The sequence below is a fragment of the Camelina sativa genome, chromosome 10 (genome assembly GCF_000633955.1).
Source record: "Camelina sativa cultivar DH55 chromosome 10, Cs, whole genome shotgun sequence".
NCBI lineage: Eukaryota > Viridiplantae > Streptophyta > Magnoliopsida > Brassicales > Brassicaceae > Camelina > Camelina sativa.
Genome location: NC_025694.1, coordinates 5971351 through 5993690, shown reverse-complemented (window position 1 = coordinate 5993690; position 22340 = coordinate 5971351). Strand labels below are relative to the sequence as shown.

Here is a 22340-nt window from a genome sequence, read left to right as displayed (position 1 = left end):
TACAAAGTAGAAATTTAAACGTCTTAAAGTATACAAAAATGAAATGTTGACAAATGATCTAATTGTTAGTAGCATGAGTTAACTCACAGAATTTTCAAATACTTCAATAGTTAAATAAAGCTATAAAACGCTTAGGACATTTAAGAGACCAAAACTTCAGAAACAAGATTAGTGAAACCATATCTACCTAACGTTTTCACTAAACAGTTCTTCATTAGTCTATGGAAGTTACAACAAATGGGCTATCGACGGTAAAACCGGTAAGCCCACCAAAAAAGGCCTTCAACACCATATTATAGTTCAGAGTTTGAGAAGCTCTTCTACGGACAGAGGCAGAGAACGACCGACAAAAAGAGAGACCAAAAGAAGAATCTGTGTTCCTCTAAAAGAAATAAACAAAAGAAATGACAAATAACTTCACGTGTCGGTATTGTGACGTGGAAGCATTCGATCTGACATCATCAGAAACACACACATCAATCCAACAAAGAAGATCTCGATATTTTTCAGATTCATCAAGAAACCAAATCTTGTTAAGCTAAACGACGACAACAATTAACGAGGAAAGATTTCGATATATTAGTTGTAACTTGTAAGATGTTTTCGTTAATGAGACAAAACGCAACAAAAAAATTGAATCAAGAAGAAGTGAAAGAGTAGGAGTTAAAGAAGACGAAGTAAGCAAGAAGAGCACAAATAAGAGCCACGAAGTTTCCTTCTTTAAGAAGAACCCTAAACACAAAACCAGCGATCTCTTTCGTCACTTTCCTCCCTTCGATCACCACTCTCTTNCATCAATCCAACAAAGAAGATCTCGATATTTTTCAGATTCATCAATAAACCAAATCTTGTTAAGCTAAACGACGACAACAATTAACGAGGAAAGATTTCGATATATTAGTTAAAACGCAAAAAAAAAAAAAAAAATTGAATCAAGAAGAAGTGAAAGAGTAAGAATTAAAGAAGACGAAGTAAGCAAGAAGAGCACAAATAAGAGCCACGAAGTTTCCTTCTTTAAGAAGAACCCTAAACACAAAACCAGCGATCTCTTTAGTCACTTTCCTCCCTTCGATCACCACTCTCTTTCTCGATTTCCCAGCGAAAGCCATCGACACCACCACCGATATCCAGATCACAACGATCGCCGGCACAGCTATGAAGAGCGCCGCCGCCATCGAGAGAACTCCGAACACAGCACCTAAAAGAACCGAGGCGTAAAGCGCAGGCAAACCAGATGACGTCTGGTGGTTATCACCGTACCAATTCACTATCGAATTCAGCGAATTCCACGAAGAAGACAAGAGGATCGCGTAGACCACAAGAAACAGACAGGCCCATGTTCTTCTCTTGCTTATAACTCTCAGAAACAGCTTGTACGAGGTCATCGTCTCTTGTTCTTCCTTGTCCGCCATTGTTTGAAACCACCAGATCTGATCTTTTATGATTCTGTGTCTGTGTCTGGTTGGTAAAGTAAAGTTTATGGTAAATAGTAAAAGACCCTTTTTTTGTCCAAAGCTTCTTCTTCTTATGATTCCTTTTTTGGGGGTGAGTGTTTGCGGTGAAGAATTGTGAGAAAAGGAAAGTGATCGAACGTTCTTTTTTTTGCTTCTACCTAAGCCTAGTCGAATCTGACGTAACGTGAAGAACACGCTCTTGCTTATTGGGTAGTGTTCATCACGTGCCTTTTTTCATAGCGGTCCAGTTAAAGTCTTTGCCTTTTCCTGCAAACTGACAGTTGGAGAGCTCTGTTTCCATTTTTTCTTTTTCGTGCTTTTGGCTCATCTCTCAGAACGTAGCGTTTCATAAACGAATTGGTTACTGAGATTACTTAACACATTACATTTCAAAAGAAGAATTTGGGACTCCAATGTTTATTAGTGTAAAGTTGAATGTGATCATGTGCATTAAAGTTAATATGAAATGAGACATACCAAGAATTCAACTATTTCAGAAAGTAGTTGATAGTTACTGTTAGGCCTTTGACTAGATTATAGTAGCTATGATGCTTACACTAAACGATTAATTCGAGTTATGTGCGATAATGTTTGAAAAAATTGAAAGAGAGATAAGAAGATTACAGACATTTCAAAGCTGACTTCTTTGACCAATAAGGTCATCATACCCCATAAATGTTGACAGCAAAATACCAAGTCCAATTTCACCATTAACTCCAAGTGGCTCGGATCAAGAAAAAAACAAAAAAAAAAACTCCAAATGCATAGGAAAATATCAAAATTTACAAGAGACCAAATAATCACGGCTGATATTGTGGCGTATTTTTATTTATTTATCAACATCTTGTCAATCAAATGTATGTTAAATCACATAGAATAAGCAAATATTATCTTGTTAATAATTTTGACTTTGGAATGGATCCTTTCCAGTTCATACCATATATTTGAATAATTGGTTCTTTTGAATATATAAAAGACACCGTCACAAAAGAAAACATATACTTCTTTCAAAAACGGCAAGCTGTTCTTGTTCTTCTTCTTCCCATATACTTCTTTCAAAAACGACACACTTGTACCCAAAAGACCTCTCTGTCTCTCACCATGTTCTCTAATAAAGTTTCTATTTTTATCTTTTTCGTCACAACACAATTCTTGTTCCGACCAATCTCATGCATCCAATTCGTTTACAACTCAAATTTCACCACCAACAACACACTTCTCGTAGGCTCCGCAACCGTTGATTCCCCTCCGTCGATCCTCACTCTCACCAACCAAACCATTTTCTCCATCGGACGTGGTCTATACCATTCAAGAATCTCAACTGCCGCCTCCGCCATACCTCTACCTTTCGCCACGTCATTTATCTTCTCCATGGCTCCTTACAAACACCTCTCCCCTGGCCACGGCTTCGCCTTCGTCTTCCTCCCTTTCTCCGAAACATCCGCCGCGAGTTCTTCTCAGCATCTCGGCCTCTTCAACTTGACTAATAACGGCGCGACTAACAACCGAATCTTCGCCGTAGAATTTGATGTTTTCGCTAACCAAGAGTTCAACGACATCAATGATAACCACGTCGGCGTCGACGTCAATTCCCTCAACTCTGTTTCTTCTGAAGTTGCTGGTTTCTATGGAGGTCGAGACGGCGAGAGATTCACGGAGCTGAGGCTTAACAGTGGTGAGAATTACCAGGCGTGGATTGAGTTTAATGGGTCAGCCCTCAATGCAACTATGGCTAGAGCTGGCACTAGGAAACCCATTAGACCACTCATAAGCATACCCTTGAATCTCACTGGAGTGTTACTCGATGATATGTTCGTTGGATTCACCGCATCCACAGGACAACTAGTACAAAGCCATAGGATTCTTTCATGGAGTTTTAGCAACTCAAATTTCTCCATTGGTGATGCTTTGATCACTAGGAATCTTCCTTCGTTTAAATTGTCATATGACTCTGTTTTGAAGTCTAAAGGCTTCATTGCTGGGGTCTCTAGTGGTGTTGTGTTATTACTCTCAGTTATTGGGTTCCTCTGTTTCTACGTTGTGAGGAGGCGGAGAAGGCAGAAACTAGAAGGAGACGTGGAGGATTGGGAAACAGAGTATTGGCCTCACAGAGTGCAATACAAAGACGTTTTGGAAGCAACGAAAGGGTTCTCGGAAGAGAACATGATCGGATACGGAGGGAATTCTAAGGTGTATAGAGGAGTCTTGGAAGGCAAAGAAGTGGCGGTTAAGAGAATAATGATGAGCCCTCGTGAGAGTGTTAGCGGGACGAGTGAGTTCTTGGCCGAGGTATCGAGCTTAGGGAGGCTAAGGCACAAGAACATAGTTGGACTAAAAGGTTGGTCCAAGAAAGGAGGAGAGAGTTTGGTATTGATTTACGAGTATATGGAGAATGGTAGCGTTGATAAGCGGATATTTGATTGTAACGAGATGTTGAACTGGGAGGAAAGGATGAGAGTGATAAGAGATGTGGCCTCAGGGATGTTGTATCTACATGAAGGGTGGGAGTCAAAGGTGTTACATAGAGACATAAAGTCAAGCAATGTGTTGCTTGACAATGATATGAATGCGAGGGTAGGTGATTTCGGGTTGGCTAAGTTGCAGAACACTAGTAAAGAGATGGTTAGTACGACACATGTTGTTGGAACAGCGGGTTATATGGCGCCTGAGCTGGTTAAGACAGGGAGAGCATCAGCACAAACCGATGTGTATAGCTTTGGAGTGTTTGTGTTGGAGGTAGTGTGTGGAAGGAGACCAATAGAGGAAGGAAGAGAAGGGATAGTGGAATGGATATGGAGACTAATGGAGAAAGACAAAGTGGTTGATGGTTTAGACGAGAGAGTAAAGGTGAATGGAAGGTTCAAGACCGAGGAAGTAGAGATGGCTTTGAGAATAGGACTGTTGTGTGTGCATCCTGATCCGAGAGTGCGTCCGAAGATGAGACAAGTGGTGCAGATATTAGAACAAGGGAGATTAGTGGAGGATGGTGGTGAAAGGGAAATGAGCTTGTTGGAGAGAGTGAAGAGCTCTTACTTGTTGGAAACTGGTGAGGGAAGCAGACAAAGACAACATCCCACAATCCAAGATGTAAGGAACTCGTCTCATTGTTCTAATTCCTTCCAAAGTTATGGCTCCATTCTTCATGGACGGTGAGGAACTAACTAGCGTGAGAGTCATTTTTATTGAATTTTTGTACTATACATGTTCTGTGATTCTTTATGTATATAAAGATTGCATGAATTTTGACTAAAAACTGCATGAGACAGTATATTTTGTTTGAGGTTGGGGTTCTACACTGAGATTTGAATTATAGTCGTTTTAAAATTATGAGAGATGAGATTGTATTGTCTCAAAATGTACAACATAGCACCAGTGGTCTAGTGGTAGAATAGTACCCTGCCACGGTACAGACCCGGGTTCGATTCCCGGCTGGTGCAAAGATTATATTTTGTGTCGACTGAGCAGTGGATGATCTCTCTCCTGTGAATAAGCCAAAATACCCAGGAGCGTTGAAAGTCCAAACTGAATAAACCAAACAAAACCGGTATGTCTTTTTTAGTGGAAGGCACAGTTAGAAGCGTTGAAAGTCCAAAATTGGTTTACCAAGAAATCAAAACAGAGCAAAAAAAATTTACTTTGACAAATGCAGGATGGATTGTGAATTTCACTCCATACATTTTTGTTCATAAATCCTGATATAGTTTCGCATGTAAAATCCTAGATTTATCATTCTTTATGTGATGCAGTGATGACATTGTTATCTAATACAGTATCATTCATTATACAATGTGTATCAGAAGTTAAAAATTATGAGACTGAAATGCAGTAAAAACAGAAAAATATTGACAGCAAAAGTAATGGGCTCAGAATGCTTTTAGGCCCATTAATAATATTTTTCACGAGTTGAGCATCTTCTTCTTTAGGCTCAGAATGCGTAAACCACTTCACGGCCCAACTAAGTCAAACCAAGAGACAAGAACTAAAGTTGTTTTTTTAACAACCTCCACTTTGATAGTTTTTAGTGTTTTTTTCTAACTGTGTTTTGTAAGAACATATCCTAATAAGGATGCATTTTCTTGATTGATTTACCCATAACATTTTTAGCCATTAGAATGTCATATGGTTTTTTGGATAAGTTTTTTCGTGCGCAGAATGTTATGAAGCAAATAATAGTCTTTACATATTATCACCATAATTTTGTATATTTTAATACAAGGCATGTTTTATTCGGTTGCCTACGTTATATTTACTAACTAATAGTAAGCCTTTTTAAAATCAATTTAAAAACTAATAACAAGTGATCCTTTCGTAAAAATATACAAGTAATTATTTTTCGACCAAATTAAAAAGGCAGTTTTTTTTTAATCTAATACTCCTTCCGTTTTTATTTACTTGTCATTCTAAAATTACATTTTTGTTTTATATTACTCATCGTTTAATATTTACAATGCAACTTTATCAATAACATTTCCAGTTTATCCCTCACTTTAGCTTATTAATTACCTAAAAAATGAAATAATGTATTAATGAAGAGTAAAACAGAAAATTAAATTGTTTTTTTTTTAAATGTGTGAAATTACCTAGAATGACTGGTAATACTAAATGGAGGGAGTACAAGATTTTTTCAATACATTTTTAATGAATATGGATGGATCATATAAGCTAAGACAATTTTTAATATGGTATGAACAATCTGAATGAATTAATTGTTATTTATCTTATACCTTTGGCCTAATCTTTTGATGAGTCAAATCTGGTACATTATTCCAAGTTTCAAAATGACTTTTCAAATTTAGTAAGATTTTAGACGGTTTAGAAAAAACTTGCATTACCCTATTAGTGATAGCAACATAATCATCTAAGTAAACGATTAGAAAATGGTATATTAGTAAACGATTAGAAAATGGTATATTAGTAAACGATTAGAAAAGTGGTATATTATCAATTGATGTATATATACTTCTAATATTCTAGTTAATGCTCACATGATATAAAATCTTTAAAGCAAACAAGAAATCTATTTACAACCATCATATTTTATTTTTACTACAAATTAACCACTTCACATCTAATCAAATCACTTTTCTTAACTCTTATATATCTCAAAAACTTTTTTTTTTAATTTCCCATGGGTCAGATGCTTGATCATCTCAACAAGAAGGTTGCAACAAAAGAGCAGGTAAGCGTTGATCCCTACTTTAATTGTGGAATTGTTTTTCAAGCTGTCTCATAAGAATCTTTGCGTGCAGCTCAACGAACTGAAGGCAGACATGATTGTCTGTTTTAATCTTTTGAAGGCAGAAATCAGCCAACGAGATGCTAAACTAGATGAATTTATGCAATTTGCGTCTGAAAACCGTGGCCAGCAGCAAGACAATGTTAGAAACATTGCTTTAGGCAGGACACCTCTACTCATATGACTCCTACCGCTACCATTTTAGAGGAGGGACAACGGAGGATGTCTTACTGCACCAGAGTCAATTGCACCACCAGAATCAACCCAGACTGCATGATTCAAAACTGATTAAACATGTTGCGAAAGAGAACCAAAACTTGATTCCGTTTTCTCAGTTCTGTTTTCTGGAGGTGTTTTCTTAGTTTAAAAAACAAAGTTTAATTCTCTTTTCCCATTCTTCGTAAGTACTTAACTAGTTTAATTGTAGTTTTCTTTATAATTTGTATACTTGACCCTGATTTCTTCTCCTCCAAGTTTTCAACCATATGATGCATTTATCCTCCGAAATTTAAATGAACATCTAAAATATGGAAACTAGACATGAATGGGTTGATCCTATGTTAAAGGCTTTTTTTTTTTTTTTTTTGAAATTCACTAAATTTGTCTTTGAAGTTTAATTAAAAGCCCGTCAAATCAAAAAGCCACCAAATCCCTTAAAAAACTCAATTACTCCAATCCATTATTGTCTTTTATAATTTTATATAATCTATACTGATGTCTTATGTTTCTCGATCGATTTCTGGTATTGAGTTAGCCGTGGCTATCATATTCATCATGCGAAGACAATATCTAGTTCCAAGTTTCCAACTATCTCATTTGCAGATGGTAACTCAACCTTTACCCCCAACTGGATGTATCCAAATCTGAATCTCTGTCGTGTAACAAAACCTCTGATGATGGCTACAATTAATGGGCGTAAATACGGGCAGAAGCAAGTCAAAGGAAGTGAAAACACTAGGAGTTACTTCAAATGCACGTACCCAAACTGTCTCAATGCCTTTTCTTTGATATATATACTTCTAATATTCTAGTTAATGCTCACATGATATACAATCTTTAAAGCAAACAAGTCATATATCTATTTACAACCTTCATATTTTATTTTTACTACAAATTATCCACTTTACATCTAATCAAATCACTTTTCTTAAATCTTATATATCTCAAAAACATTTTTTTTCATTAAAATTTTAAATTTCAGGATGAATTTCACGAGCTACTGGGGCAAATACGTCAAGCTGCAAAGGTTCAAGACGAAACAAACATTAAAGTTTTAATGTAACTTAAAAGATGTTTAATTGATTTGTTTTCAGTGTTGTTTTTAACTATTTTATTATTTTCTTCTTCTTTTCCCCCTTTATGATGACTTCTATATATATTTAGAACAATGTTTTTTATAGTTTTATATGATCTACACTGATGTCTTATGTTTCTGGATCGATTTATGGTATTGAGTGATGATCTTTGGTTTTATTTAATTTAATAACACATGCATGAAGTAATCAATAGTCCGTTTATAATATTTTTAGTCATTAGAATATCATATATATAGTCACTAGCACAGAGTAATTTAGAAGTAATAGAAGTAATTATTTCCAATCATAAAGGGCCTAAAGAGTAATATATATAATAAGAAAAGTTTATTAAATCGCCCAAGCCGTCTTAGCTCAGTGGTAGAGCGCGTGGCTTTTAACCACGTGGCCGTGGGTTCGATCCCCACAGACGGCGGTTTTGTTAATTTTTTGTTCACTCCTATATGATTTTCTTTCTATTTTTGTTATAATTACTTTCTGTTTTAGTCAAGACTTAAGAGGATGAGGAAGTAACAACCAGACCGAAATAATAAACCATGTCTACTTTGTACAATTTAACTCAATCAATATATTAAAGCTACCTAAATGTTAGAATTGACTTATATAAACAAAACGTGTTTGAATTGATAGGAATGTAGTGAAATGTACGTAGTCTTCATCAAAAAAGTATAATATAAATCAAGCTGTGAGAATGTTTCTTGAATAGAAAGAAACAAAAAAACAATAGCTTGCTTCTATTAGACCATCTCCATCCCACATCTCACATGAAGAAAATTAAATATCATATGTAAACAAAAAATGTTATTTTAAAATGTGAGTGTCTACAAATTTAAGATATAAATGTCTAAAATGTGTCTACTAGAAGGATGTCTTTAATTTAATGATTCTTTACATTTAATTATTAATATTTTTGTAACTGCAATTTTTTAATATTTCTAAAGACATCCTGCGAGTATATGCAATGGAGGTGTGGTAATATTATCTGTGTAAATGACACTACAACCTCGTTTGTATGGATTAGCCTTTTTGCCCGGTCCAAAACTATAATAGGAACGACCACGTCGTTATACGGTACGTTATTCTTCTTCAACGCACCATAGCTAAATATATCTTGCGGCTCTACAATTCAAATCCTGCCATTGTTCTCTTCTCGTCCCCACCGTCCATGCAAATCTCTGAGTTACAGCTCACTTTCTTAGCTCTCACCTGCACGGGAGCTGCAGCTACCGGGATGATTACAGCGATAATCAATAGCTTTATGTAATTTATCATCGAGATCGAGTAGAGAAAATGATTATTAATTAAAATTGGTTTCAAGTGGGTTATTATATATGTCGTTTGCCCGGTTCTTACTCCATAAGTTATTCAATGTTTTCTATAGTTGATTGCTTAATTTTTTGTTTGTAATTAAAAAGATTTGATCATATCTCAATCGTTCACTAAGAATAGCACTGAACTTGGTCGCTCACTGCTGGATTGATCTATAGCATGTAACTCGCATAATTAAGCGGCCCGGATAACAATTATTTTATTTCTTACATATACAAAACTATGTTTCAACGTACAAGATTTAAGTATGTGGAGAAGTTTTGCATGAGCAGATACGTACGTATAGATATAAATTAGCATGATCATAACTAAATCATAAAAGAAAAAAAAATCGCATCTAAGTAATACAAAAGCTCTATTTAAATATTCTCTTAAGCAAGAACAAATTACGAGACAGGGGAAACACATTAAAAATGGTTATGTGCTTCAAACATACTAACAACAAAACAGGCAGATAAATAACTGTAGAGGGAATACTCTCACAAATTTAACGACCAGCGACAATTTAAAAACCCCTAAAACATATAACTTATCATAATCACAAAAACCACCACCCCCGGACCAAACAAACCGGCCGAATTGTGAGCCAACGCTGGCCCTGGAGCCGGAGCATGAGTGTGTGAATCAGATGCCGGTTCCAGTCCTGGAGAAGGCCCCGGCGAGGACAAACCCTGATGGACTGTAGACAGTGAAGGTGACGGAGACGGGGAGGGAGAGGTATGACGAGGAGAGTGGCTGTGATGGACGGTGGACATGACCTTGACGGCTAGTTTCTGGCCTTTGAGACAGTTCTGAGAGTTGCCACTGATGAAAAAGAAGGAACCTGAGTGGCTAAGTAGAAAGAGAGAGTCTCCGTCTGAGAGGGAAGTCAATGGATGAGTCGTGTTGCATGTGTTGTACTCTTGTTCACTCACCTCCAACACTGAATCTTTTCCCTTCGCGTACTTAAAATCTTTGTATATAAATCAAAATTATTTTTGTCCATTAGTATTGACACAATGTCTATTAATATGGAAGAGAAGAGGAGAAAGACTTACGAAGAGTGTCGTTGACTTGAAACCGGTTTCGGTGAGACCAAAGAGAATAATCCTCGGAAGGAGTAAGGACCCAACCATCCCTCCCACCAACATAGAACTTGTACCCATTTGACATCGTAAACCCCAAACCCATCAACATCACAATGACCAAGTAAAGATCAAAGTCGAACCTCCTCCTGACCAAACCCATCTCTGATCCAAAACTCTTATCAACTCTCTCTCTTAATTAGAAGGTTATCTCTCTATAATTGTTTGTGTTTATTTGCAACCTCAAGAAGAGATAGATGTGCTTATTTATGGTGAAAGTAAAGAAGATGTAGCCGTTAGGTCAAGCTTTTGGCAGTGTAGTGCATCAATTACCTAGAGAAATGCAAATTAATTAAAAGCGTTTCGATTTTTTTCTCTCATCTCTCTCTTTCTTTACACGTCTCGACATGCAATGGACTTAACGGCTATCTAACTTTATTTTTTCACGTTCTTTCTCACAAACAACCAATTTTTCCACTCAGATCTTTATATCTATATTAAAAAAAAACTGAAATCCTTTATTATTTATGATATTTATTATTCAAACTTACGTTACATGTTGTTCTACTTAATATAAAAATAAAAATTATATATAACACCCAATAATACAATATTAATAAAGTTTTAGTGGGCTTTTTCAAGTAGATTGAGTTTAATATCGTAAGAATGGCTTTACACATTTTGTCTCCGTCTAATATTGAAGCCCAACTAGTAGTAGAAGAGTCATTTTAATCCTCTATTATTAGATTAAGTAGTGTGCATAATATATATATAGTAACACATCCTTTCTCCTAATTAGAGAAATTGGTAAATTTTACACACTTTCTCCTCTACCTTTAAAGCTAAACTAGTTGGACAATATTAGACGAAATTTTATTTTCTATAATGGGAATTAGGAATCTTAGCAGTAGGGTCAAGGATCTAATTAATAAATGTTCCTAAAGTGATCATAATTAAATTTTTCTACTTATGTTTTAATCCAAAAAAAAAACGTAAATTTTGGTATTCTAGTCTTTTTTTTTTTTTTTTTAAATGATTTGGGAAACAAGATGTTTGAAGGCGTAAAGGAAGAAGACCTGAGAGAATATGAAACTTCAACTAACATCTTTCATCTATTAAAATTAAAAACATTGAACCTTCTTCGTTTTTTAACAGAACCAAAAAAAAACTTAAATAAAGTTAAAAACTCAAAACAAATCAGAGAAAAAAAAAAAAAGTTTCGACTTGTTCAACAATTGAGTTATTGAGAGAGAGAGTACGTTGATTGAGAAGCTTCAACGACCGCAGAAACAAATTTCTAATTTCAATTGGAGTTTTTTTTTTTTTTTTAATAATTGTTTATTACAAAATCTCTCAAGGCTGTTGTTGTTGTTGTTGTTTATCTGTAAACATCTTTGTATCTGCTTGTCTGATACAGCGCACCAATCTTATGCTGCCTTTTGTTTTGACTTCATCTCTCTTCTCTGTGTGTTTGCTTCTGTGACCTAAAAAAAGAAATGGATTGTTATCTTCAGTGATGTGGGTTTTGGAGCAAGACTCGAATCAGTTCTGATCCAATCGTATCTTTTGATTTTGAATGATTAAGTCATAAAGAAAGGATTTTTGAGTGATATGAAGAAGAAGCTGGAGGTTTTGGGATTAGGGTTCGAGTGTCAGGTTCTCTTCTGTTTATTGATTTGGTTGACGGCTATTTCGCAACAAGCGGATGGATTAAGACCCATTAGGGAGAAAACTCGATCATGGAGCGACGAGGTTTGTGATTTTTTCTTTTTCTTTTCATTGATGATTAATTGCTCAAAAAGTTTGTTTCTTTCGGTCATCCGGATGTTTCCCAGAAACAAAGTTTATGGTTTAGTTAGCAAGTCTGACTAGTTTGTTGTCTAATGTGTTCATTGACTTCTTTGTGCTCATGGTTTTCTGAATGATTGGTCCTAATTGATGACTCCTCTAAGTTTGTGATTACCTGCTTTGTTTTTTTCGAGCAACGTTGAGCTGATCATAGTAAAATGATATTAGGACATTGACCATATTGAATGAAAAACATATTTTGATTTGATTGAGTTATGTTATCTAATCTTAACTTGATTTAGCCCATTAGTATCCAAGCTTTGTTCTGCTGGCGAATCTTTCGAATTTTGATAGTGTGGTGAGATGAGACCCATAATGGTGTCTTAACCTCTTAGGTAGAAGCTGGTTAGTTGTTACAGAAGTAAAATCATTGGTAGTGGGGAATCTAGGATGACATTTTCAGTTTTGGGTTTGTATTGCTAGTGATTTTAGCGGACTGTGCAAAGTGAACAAGATACCAGTACTTCAGAGTAAACGAGGCAATGTTTGGGTAGTGGTCTTATTTGTGAGGTTTTCATGAACTTGCAGTGGCTCTTTGGTAGAAAACAAGAAGCTGAAGTAGGACCGTTTTCCGCGTGGAATATAACAGGAACATATAGAGGTTTGTGGCATGTCTTAATTCATTTTTACCACTTCAGGATTGTCTACTGTGTTGTGGGTATATGTCTATTGCTTTATGTTTTAGACTCCTTTTGGAATATAAAGGTTTATTGTGGGTATCTTTCAGGAACTTGGAAGTTTCTGAATTCCGTAAATCGCTCTTCAAAGCTTCAAGACTTTCAAAAAGAAAATGGTAATTCTGTGGTTGAGTTAGTGGCAGTTCCAACAAAGATAACTGGTGTGCATTATGTTCAGGTGAACAGTTCAGCTTCTAAAGTCTGTAATTTGGGATCTCCCTTGATCTTGTAGCATGCAATATTTGAGGTTCTAATAAAGTTCATGGAACAGGGTGTTGTTGTTTTCCATGACGTATTTGACAATGAACAAAATGTGGGTGGTGCACAAATAAATCTCGAAGGTGTATATATATGGCCCTTTAGACAACTCCGCCTTGTGGCTAATAGGTACTAACTTTTGTTTTACTTAACTGCTTTTAAGATTTATTAGTGACTCTTAACTCCAAGGTCTGTTCATTACTTGACTTAATAGCGGCAAGGAGAGTGACTCAGGGCAAGAGGACAATAATCTTCTATCAAATCCCTATCATCTGGTAATCCTTTAGACTCTAGTTCGACCCAGTTAGGCAATGAATCAATGATAGTGCTTTTCTTGTGATGGCTGGTTTGATGTGTTAAAATGTTCCAAGAGCTTACTAGTGTCGACTTTTTCTGCTGTTGGACAGCTAGGAATTTTCTCTTCTCAAGTGTTTCAAGAATCTCCAAGAGACAGATTACTGAGACGGAAAATTTGTAAGCAGTATCCTATTTTTTTTCCTGTGTGGTTTACTTTTCAGCGACTCTGATCTTCAATTCTCTTGTACTTCAGCTCCAGTCAATGAAATGGAGAAGCACTGTAATATCGAAATAGCAGCTCAAGTATCCCGTGTGGCTTCTAGTGAAAATAGTATGCATTCTAACTTTATACATAGACTTGATCCTGGCGTATTCTTTGTCTCCTTAGTCATATTTAGTCTTATGTTGAGGAGCTTTTCCATAATTTGGTAGATGGAGACAAAAATTATTATCACATGGAAGGATTGATGGAAAGCCCTGGGGTAGGTGATGATGGAGATTGTTTCTCGCCTTTGTTACTGAATGCAACTTCTGTAAACGTCGAAGTCTACTATAACAAAGCTGTGAACTATACACTGATGGTTACTTTTGTATCCTTTACTTAAATAGTCGTTTACCCTTTCATAAGATAATGCTGAGAAGTTGTGCAATTTTAGCGTGTTCCTTAACTTTCTATTGCATTTAGGTCTCTTTCCTCCAGGTTCTTTTGTTAATCCGACAGATGGAGCACGGTAACACACAATCTGTAAGATACTGATGTAAACCAGATGGTCTGATATTGTTATTCTTGTACAGAATGAATTAAAAAAACTAACTTCCGGAAGTTCTTGTATACAAGGGTGCTGCCAAGGTATCTATTGTTATGATTGGGCAACAAGCGATCATGGATGCTTATTTGTGCCTTTTACATCTCACGGCCGGTATATTAGTCGGTATGTATATCGTTATAACTGTACTCACGCGTTGTAAGATGCCAAGTTTTTAAAAGCTAATATATGACTGCATTTTTCATGTAACATATTTGGTGTTTAATGCAGTGATATTTTTTTAATGCTTTTGATAGTTTTTTTTTTTACTGTGTATATCCCCTGCATTTTGATAATAGTCTTTGTTGCTAATGCATCTGTTTGATAAATTACGCATTCATTTGTGTTAGACTTTCTATTACTGTATGACTGGCTCGTATGCTAGTTGACATTGTGATATANGGCATGTCTTAATTCATTTTTACCACTTCAGGATTGTCTACTGTGTTGTGGGTATATGTCTATTGCTTTATGTTTTAGACTCCTTTTGGAATATAAAGGTTTATTGTGGGTATCTTTCAGGAACTTGGAAGTTTCTGAATTCCGTAAATCGCTCTTCAAAGCTTCAAGACTTTCAAAAAGAAAATGGTAATTCTGTGGTTGAGTTAGTGGCAGTTCCAACAAAGATAACTGGTGTGCATTATGTTCAGGTGAACAGTTCAGCTTCTAAAGTCTGTAATTTGGGATCTCCCTTGATCTTGTAGCATGCAATATTTGAGGTTCTAATAAAGTTCATGGAACAGGGTGTTGTTGTTTTCCATGACGTATTTGACAATGAACAAAATGTGGGTGGTGCACAAATAAATCTCGAAGGTGTATATATATGGCCCTTTAGACAACTCCGCCTTGTGGCTAATAGGTACTAACTTTTGTTTTACTTAACTGCTTTTAAGATTTATTAGTGACTCTTAACTCCAAGGTCTGTTCATTACTTGACTTAATAGCGGCAAGGAGAGTGACTCAGGGCAAGAGGACAATAATCTTCTATCAAATCCCTATCATCTGGTAATCCTTTAGACTCTAGTTCGACCCAGTTAGGCAATGAATCAATGATAGTGCTTTTCTTGTGATGGCTGGTTTGATGTGTTAAAATGTTCCAAGAGCTTACTAGTGTCGACTTTTTCTGCTGTTGGACAGCTAGGAATTTTCTCTTCTCAAGTGTTTCAAGAATCTCCAAGAGACAGATTACTGAGACGGAAAATTTGTAAGCAGTATCCTATTTTTTTTCCTGTGTGGTTTACTTTTCAGCGACTCTGATCTTCAATTCTCTTGTACTTCAGCTCCAGTCAATGAAATGGAGAAGCACTGTAATATCGAAATAGCAGCTCAAGTATCCCGTGTGGCTTCTAGTGAAAATAGTATGCATTCTAACTTTATACATAGACTTGATCCTGGCGTATTCTTTGTCTCCTTAGTCATATTTAGTCTTATGTTGAGGAGCTTTTCCATAATTTGGTAGATGGAGACAAAAATTATTATCACATGGAAGGATTGATGGAAAGCCCTGGGGTAGGTGATGATGGAGATTGTTTCTCGCCTTTGTTACTGAATGCAACTTCTGTAAACGTCGAAGTCTACTATAACAAAGCTGTGAACTATACACTGATGGTTACTTTTGTATCCTTTACTTAAATAGTCGTTTACCCTTTCATAAGATAATGCTGAGAAGTTGTGCAATTTTAGCGTGTTCCTTAACTTTCTATTGCATTTAGGTCTCTTTCCTCCAGGTTCTTTTGTTAATCCGACAGATGGAGCACGGTAACACACAATCTGTAAGATACTGATGTAAACCAGATGGTCTGATATTGTTATTCTTGTACAGAATGAATTAAAAAAACTAACTTCCGGAAGTTCTTGTATACAAGGGTGCTGCCAAGGTATCTATTGTTATGATTGGGCAACAAGCGATCATGGATGCTTATTTGTGCCTTTTACATCTCACGGCCGGTATATTAGTCGGTATGTATATCGTTATAACTGTACTCACGCGTTGTAAGATGCCAAGTTTTTAAAAGCTAATATATGACTGCATTTTTCATGTAACATATTTGGTGTTTAATGCAGTGATATTTTTTTAATGCTTTTGATAGTTTTTTTTTTTACTGTGTATATCCCCTGCATTTTGATAATAGTCTTTGTTGCTAATGCATCTGTTTGATAAATTACGCATTCATTTGTGTTAGACTTTCTATTACTGTATGACTGGCTCGTATGCTAGTTGACATTGTGATATATGTTTTTCTCATGCAGAATCTCTGTTTAATGCATTTGCAACCGCTGCGTTCTTCAAATTCGTAGTCTTTTCGATTTTTGAGATGAGATATCTTCTGGCGATATGGAAAGCAACCCGTCCTTCCAACAGCGGAGAGGGTTGGGAAACAATGAGGCGAGAACTCTCCTTTCTCTACAGCCGTTTCTGTGAGTACTTCCTTATTTGGTCTTTGTTATCAATTCAAGCTTCAAACTCTTGTCTTCCTGCACTTTTATGATATGAGTGATATAACTGCTTGATTCTCTTCTCCTCTTTCTTCCAAACATCCAACACAGAAAAATGTAATCTCGCAATAAGAATTGCATTTTAGGAAACTCTATTTTAACTTTGGTAGGGAAAAAATGGTATTGATTGTCTCCTCAAAATTTCTTAATTATCCCTGCTTGGTTACACTCACTTACTAATGTAAGTTAATTTGAATTTAAAGACAATAATCTGCATTGAATCTTGTGTGATAAACTTTCTCACCATTTATGTGACTTTTATTTTCATTTAGCTGAATCTTTGACGCAATTCAGATGTTAACGCTGATGTTTCATCATTATCACTATATTATAACAGATGGGATTCTTCTTGGAGGCATTTTGATAATGTACCAGTTCCACAACTACATGCAGCCGATTCTCCTTCTCATGTACTCATTTTGGATACCACAGATAGTTGCCAATGTCGTCCGGGATTCAAGAAAGCCTCTGCATCCTTATTACATCTTGGGTATGACAGCTACACGGTTAGCTATACCGTTATATGTTTTTGGATGCCCANGTCTGATATTGTTATTCTTGTACAGAATGAATTAAAAAAACTAACTTCCGGAAGTTCTTGTATACAAGGGTGCTGCCAAGGTATCTATTGTTATGATTGGGCAACAAGCGATCATGGATGCTTATTTGTGCCTTTTACATCNTTGCTTGTGCACATTCATGGGGTTGCAAGCTATCATTCTTCTTCTTCAGCATTATTTTGGTTCACGTTGCTTTGTTCCTCGTCAGGTTAGTTTGTTCTCTTTCCATGTAAACTACATATGGAACGTTCTATATATAAGTTTACTCTTCGGTTTCAGTTTGGCTTGGATATTTCAGGTCTCCTTCCGATTTTTTAAGTTGTATCTGCCTACAGCTAATCTCTTTCGTAATCGTTTACACCTACACGCAGATGCTACCAGAGAAATATAACTACCACCGAAGATTTAATCGGGACGTAAGCCGCAACACTGATTGCGTTATCTGCATGACCGCTATTGATCTCAGACAGCATACCAGTGATTGCATGGTACAGCAGTTTCTTTTGGCTTCTAATAACTACATCTTTTCCCCTAACAGACATAATCATTAGCGTGTTTGTTCTGAGAACAGGTAACTCCATGTGAACATTTCTTCCACTCGGGCTGCTTACAGAGATGGATGGATATAAAAATGGAGTGCCCAACTTGTCGGCGTTCTCTTCCTCCAGCATAGAGGATGTTTTCGGTTTGTTAGGATGTACCTGCTTCACTCAGTTTATTGCGGGTAACAACTCAAATTGAACTTCCTAACCGGAGTTTTTTTTTTTAATCTTTTTCAGTTCTTAGTACTGGTTTCTTTGCTTATTAGGTATATAGATTGTGTTTTGGTTCTGTCTGAAGGAAACTTATTGTTAACAAACCTGAATGTGATTTTATGAATGAGAACTCGGAATGAGAAAATTCAGGCTCTGTAAATGGTTGGCCTATGAGGAATCATGCTTTTATTTTAGTGTTTTCCAGGTTTCTTGGTTCCTGTTTTGTCGGAAATAATTTGTCAAACATTCCTAGAGTGTGAGTTTTCTCAAAATCACGAAGTTAACTGCTGCAAAATTTGACTCTGAAACAGGTGGAGCTGGTTTTCTAATTTCAGGTCCTTGGAGAGGTTTAGAAGATTTTTAGATGAAAATAGAGCAAAGGTGGAATCTGTAACTGCGGCTAGATACCGCGGATAGACTTTGTGTTCTGTATAATTGTATAATGTTACAATCTTAGTGCATATTTTTTCACCCCACAACCAAATCTTTCACACATTTCTTGTTCTTTCATCTTCTTTGCATACATAACATCTTGTCATTGTGCGCATACAAGTGAATCCTTATGTGTCAGATGGACCAGGAGCAATGGAAGGTCCTGCGGTAGATGGAGCAACCAGAGGAGCCATGGCTGAGCATTCGTGGTCATAGCAGTCTATGGGGTGGTCAAGTACAGCATCACATACTTTTTGGCTCCACTGAAGCGGTTTGTCAGGCAGACAGTTGTAGCGATCATCGACGGCTATTCCTCTAGAAGTCAGGTTCTTGCAGATGCCTTCTTCTTCACTGATATAGTTGTAAGAGAAAGTAAGGTTCAGTAGACTGGGCAAAACGCAGACTCCAAGAGGGACAGTGCCAGTGAACATGTTGTGTTCCAGATTCAGCTGCTCTAGATGGCCTAGCCCAGCGAGACTGTAAGGTACAGGACCAACTAAACTGTTGTAGCTCACGTCCAGGACTCTTAACTTGTAGAGATACCCGACTTCAGGGGGTAGACACCCAGATAAGCTTGAGTTTATTAGGAGAAGCTCTTCCAAGGTATCTGCAAAGCGGGCTATTGTTGGAGGTAGACAACCACTAAAATCATTGTTGGCAAAGACGACAACAGAGGCGGTTGTTCCAGTGAAATCTCGAGGAATGAGGCTTGTTAACCGGTTGTTGTTCACAAAAATGGCGTCAAGGGGATTGCTGAAGAGTTTTGGAGGCAAGGGGCCTTCAAACTCATTGTAACGAAGGTCAAGGTACTTTAGAGAAGGGAGTGAAAGGACGACATCTGGAAAAGGACCTACAAAGCGGTTGTTGCTGAGGTCAAGCTCATAGAGTAACGATAGATTGGCCAACGAACTAGGAAGGATGCCGCAGAAGCGATTGCTATTAAGATGGATGAGAGCAAGGTCAGACAGAAGGCCAATGGCTTCAGGCAGGAAACCAGCGATGTCACCGTGATTGAGATCTATTCCGGCAACAACTAGAGTGTTTGGATCGGAAGGGGATGGGGCACAGAAGATGCCAGTGTAGCTGCAGACTGAAGGACCAACCCAGTCAGCAGTTAAGTTCTTTGGGTCGGAATAGATGACCTTCTTCCATGTTTGAAGTGCATGATACGCTTGCTGAAGCTGCTGGTTAGGGCTTGCGTGGTGGTGATGGCTATGCTTTGCAGTTGATACTACAGATAGATGAACAAGAACTGAGATAAGGACGTGAAATGTTAGAGAGAGAGCCATTGAAAGACAAGTTATAGATCCTTCGTTTTAAGTATGTTGGTTTATATAGACAGACATTTTTATGTTTCATTCTTTAGAGTAATTATTGCAGAGGAAGAATCTAGTGGTGGTATAAGATCAAGGAAAAGGACTCACCTCCTTACTTGTAGCTATCTGAAGTGGTTTGAAGTGGGATCTGAAATTGACACCTTTCAAGGCCAAATCTTAGTGTTGGACTTAGATCACTCATTCGCTTACAACCCAAGAAAAGCCTATCTGAATTATACAAACTGTAGGCATAACCTTACATTTAAAATCTTCGGATCTCTCAGCATGTACGTGTTCAGTGAACACTGTTCACAATCAAACTGATAACAAAAACAGGTTTTACTTTATTTACGAACTGTGTCTGTGTCAATCAAACTGATAACAAAAACAGGTTTTTCTTTGTATTATTCTTTTGTCAAGAAAAGTTAACAGAAGTACACTAGGACTTTACACAGAGTACACCACGACTGCACACAGAGTAGACTCATTCAGTATTCTTAAAGCAACATTTATAGGAACACAGACTTATTCACTCATAGACCTTAAGGGCTTTTCTTTCATCATCTTCATCGCTTAGCCACCACCAGAGCCATACTTCTTGCCCAACACAATGAGCTGGAGCTTGTCATAGCCTGCGAGCACACCAGCCCCAGCAACAGCACGGAGGATGTTGGCACCTGCACCCTTGAAAAGTGACTTGGCCCCTTCGTTCTTGACTATCTGAGAGAAGGCCTGAAGAGAGCTCTTGTACTTCACTGCTTCACCTGATGTCATCATCATTCTTCTACGCACTGTGTCGATTGGGTAAGACGCCAGTCCAGCTCCAATGGTGATTCCCCATCCCAGCAAGAAACTCGCAAGAAAGCTATCCTGCACAGCTTAGAGCAATGAGTAAACTGCAACAGAGGACTCAATATGTTGAAGTGAAGAGTTTTCTTTGTTTAGTACCTGGAGACCATCGACTAGAACCACAGGCTTCAAGGAATCATACAATCCAAAGTAAAGCCCACGGTACACTATAATTCCAACACATGAGATGTTGAAACCACGGTAAAGTCCTACAATGCCATCAGAGGTTATAGTCTTCTTGTACACATCGATCATGCCATTAAACTGCCGCTGACCACCTTTCTTGGCCGCCTTGGCATCATTGGCCAAACGGGTACGAGCGTAATCCAAAGAGTACACAAATAGCAGAGATGACGCACCAGCTGCACCACCAGACGCCAGGTTCCCAGCAAACCACTTCCAGTAGCCTTCTTTGTCTTTCTTGAAGTTGAACAGCCTCTTGAAGTAATCTTTGAACGCAAAGTTTAAAGCCTGCAAAACAGAAATCTATGCTTAACACACCCATCTCAACATCTATATCAGTAATACCACGCCGAAGAAGAAGAAGAAGAAGAAGCAAAAGCTAACCTGAGTGGGGAAGTATCTGATAACATTGGCAGTGTTGCCTCTCCAAAGAGCAACCATTCCTTCGTCTTTGACTGTCCGGCCAAAACAATCACTGATTCCTTTGTATGGCTCAGAGAGACGGCCAGCTTTGATCATTTCATCTTGATTCTGAATCAAGAGTTTCACACGTTCTATAGGCGCTGCTGCCGTCTTTGAAACAGCAGCCGATACCCCTCCCATAAGGAAATCGATCAAGAAACCAGTGCCAGTTTTCTCACTAGGGGCTTGAACAGATACAACAGGCAATGAACCATGAGGTAGAGAAGAAGATCCAACGCCTTGGTTAGTTGAATGCAATAGACTATGCAAACCTCCATTGACATAAGCATCAGAGACGCCGTACTCACGAGCTTGCACACTCGGCGAAAGCCTACTTATCAAGTAAGGTTGACCATGAAACTTCTGAAACACCGATGGATGCTTTGATCCATCCATTGTTTTTAGTAAAACTCAGTAACAAGTGATCTGCAAAGCAACAAAAAAACAAATTAAACACCAAAGATTCTTGCTTTCTCGACAATTCTATATACATGCTTCAAGACAATGATCATAACCAAAACTGGAACAAAAACAGAGAAGACGTATCCTAGTTAACTTTTTTTTAAAAGCCACCATTACAATCTATCAACTACAATGCTACATAATTCACAAATACAATCACAACCAAAACCTAGTTTCAGCTCAAATGAATTCCTCCATTTCTAAAGATTAAAGCAACGAGGTGGCATAAAGAAGCATAATTTCTCACGAGAAGCAGAGCAATAAAACAGAGAGAGAGAGCAGTAAGAGAATCATCAATGATAAAGCTAGAATTTTTTTGGAGTTGATAGAGCTTACCGAAGGTTAATCTCCGGAGCTTAAACGAGACAGAGAGAGCTCTTGAAAGAGGCTAGAGGAGTGGTTCTACATGTTTCTGGTCCTTACTGCCAAAAGACGAAAAAGGACATATATTTATCTACCATTACGAAAATGCTACTGGACTCCTTTGACCCGTTTCTTTCTGGGCCCGATTTAAGGGACCCGAGTCGTCACGATTATGTTTTA

The 22340-nt window shown here is 37.3% G+C and overlaps 6 protein-coding genes and 2 non-coding genes across 9 annotated transcripts; 4 read left to right on the top strand and 4 right to left on the bottom strand.

Annotated features, from left to right (window-relative positions):
- Positions 551-1661, bottom strand: LOC104717376. Of its 2 annotated transcripts, XM_010434933.2 has the most exons (2): positions 1040-1661; positions 551-745 (listed from the first exon to the last, which is right to left on the bottom strand). In XM_010434933.2, exons 1-2 carry the CDS (start codon positions 1410-1412, stop codon positions 639-641), a joined length of 480 nt encoding a protein of 159 aa, XP_010433235.1. In that variant the 5' UTR covers positions 1413-1661; the 3' UTR covers positions 551-638. The 2 variants fall into 2 exon arrangements, with proteins under 2 accessions (XP_010433235.1, XP_010433236.1); XM_010434934.2 differs by lacking the exon at positions 551-745 and having other exon boundaries at positions 818-1658.
- Positions 2474-4784, top strand: LOC104717375 (probable L-type lectin-domain containing receptor kinase VII.2). The gene has a single exon (XM_010434932.2). It carries the CDS (start codon positions 2556-2558, stop codon positions 4605-4607), a length of 2052 nt encoding a protein of 683 aa, XP_010433234.1. The 5' UTR covers positions 2474-2555; the 3' UTR covers positions 4608-4784.
- Positions 4821-4891, top strand: TRNAG-GCC. Its single transcript has one exon. It is a non-coding gene; the product is annotated as a tRNA-Gly (tRNA).
- TRNAK-UUU lies at positions 8347-8418 on the top strand. The gene has a single exon. It is a non-coding gene; the product is annotated as a tRNA-Lys (tRNA).
- On the bottom strand, positions 9671-10654 carry LOC104717374 (early nodulin-like protein 2). Its single transcript, XM_010434931.1, has 2 exons — positions 10370-10654; positions 9671-10284 (listed from the first exon to the last, which is right to left on the bottom strand). Exons 1-2 carry the CDS (start codon positions 10557-10559, stop codon positions 9848-9850), a joined length of 627 nt encoding a protein of 208 aa, XP_010433233.1. The 5' UTR covers positions 10560-10654; the 3' UTR covers positions 9671-9847.
- LOC104717372 (transmembrane E3 ubiquitin-protein ligase 1-like) lies at positions 11544-18572 on the top strand. The gene is made up of 16 exons (XM_010434929.2): positions 11544-12148; positions 12773-12845; positions 12972-13099; positions 13193-13308; positions 13394-13454; positions 13587-13653; positions 13730-13807; positions 13909-14066; positions 14162-14221; positions 14315-14408; positions 16533-16700; positions 17116-17319; positions 17428-17546; positions 17710-17826; positions 17910-18062; positions 18405-18572. Exons 1-15 carry the CDS (start codon positions 12008-12010, stop codon positions 18009-18011), a joined length of 1686 nt encoding a protein of 561 aa, XP_010433231.1. The 5' UTR covers positions 11544-12007; the 3' UTR covers positions 18012-18062; positions 18405-18572.
- Positions 18481-19998, bottom strand: LOC104717373 (pollen-specific leucine-rich repeat extensin-like protein 3). The gene has a single exon (XM_010434930.2). It carries the CDS (start codon positions 19812-19814, stop codon positions 18654-18656), a length of 1161 nt encoding a protein of 386 aa, XP_010433232.1. The 5' UTR covers positions 19815-19998; the 3' UTR covers positions 18481-18653.
- Positions 20221-22218, bottom strand: LOC109124837 (ADP,ATP carrier protein 3, mitochondrial-like). Its single transcript, XM_010434926.1, has 4 exons — positions 22134-22218; positions 21258-21761; positions 20790-21161; positions 20221-20711 (listed from the first exon to the last, which is right to left on the bottom strand). The coding sequence occupies exons 2-4, from the start codon at positions 21729-21731 to the stop codon at positions 20415-20417; spliced, it is 1143 nt and encodes a 380-aa protein (XP_010433228.1). The 5' UTR covers positions 21732-21761; positions 22134-22218; the 3' UTR covers positions 20221-20414.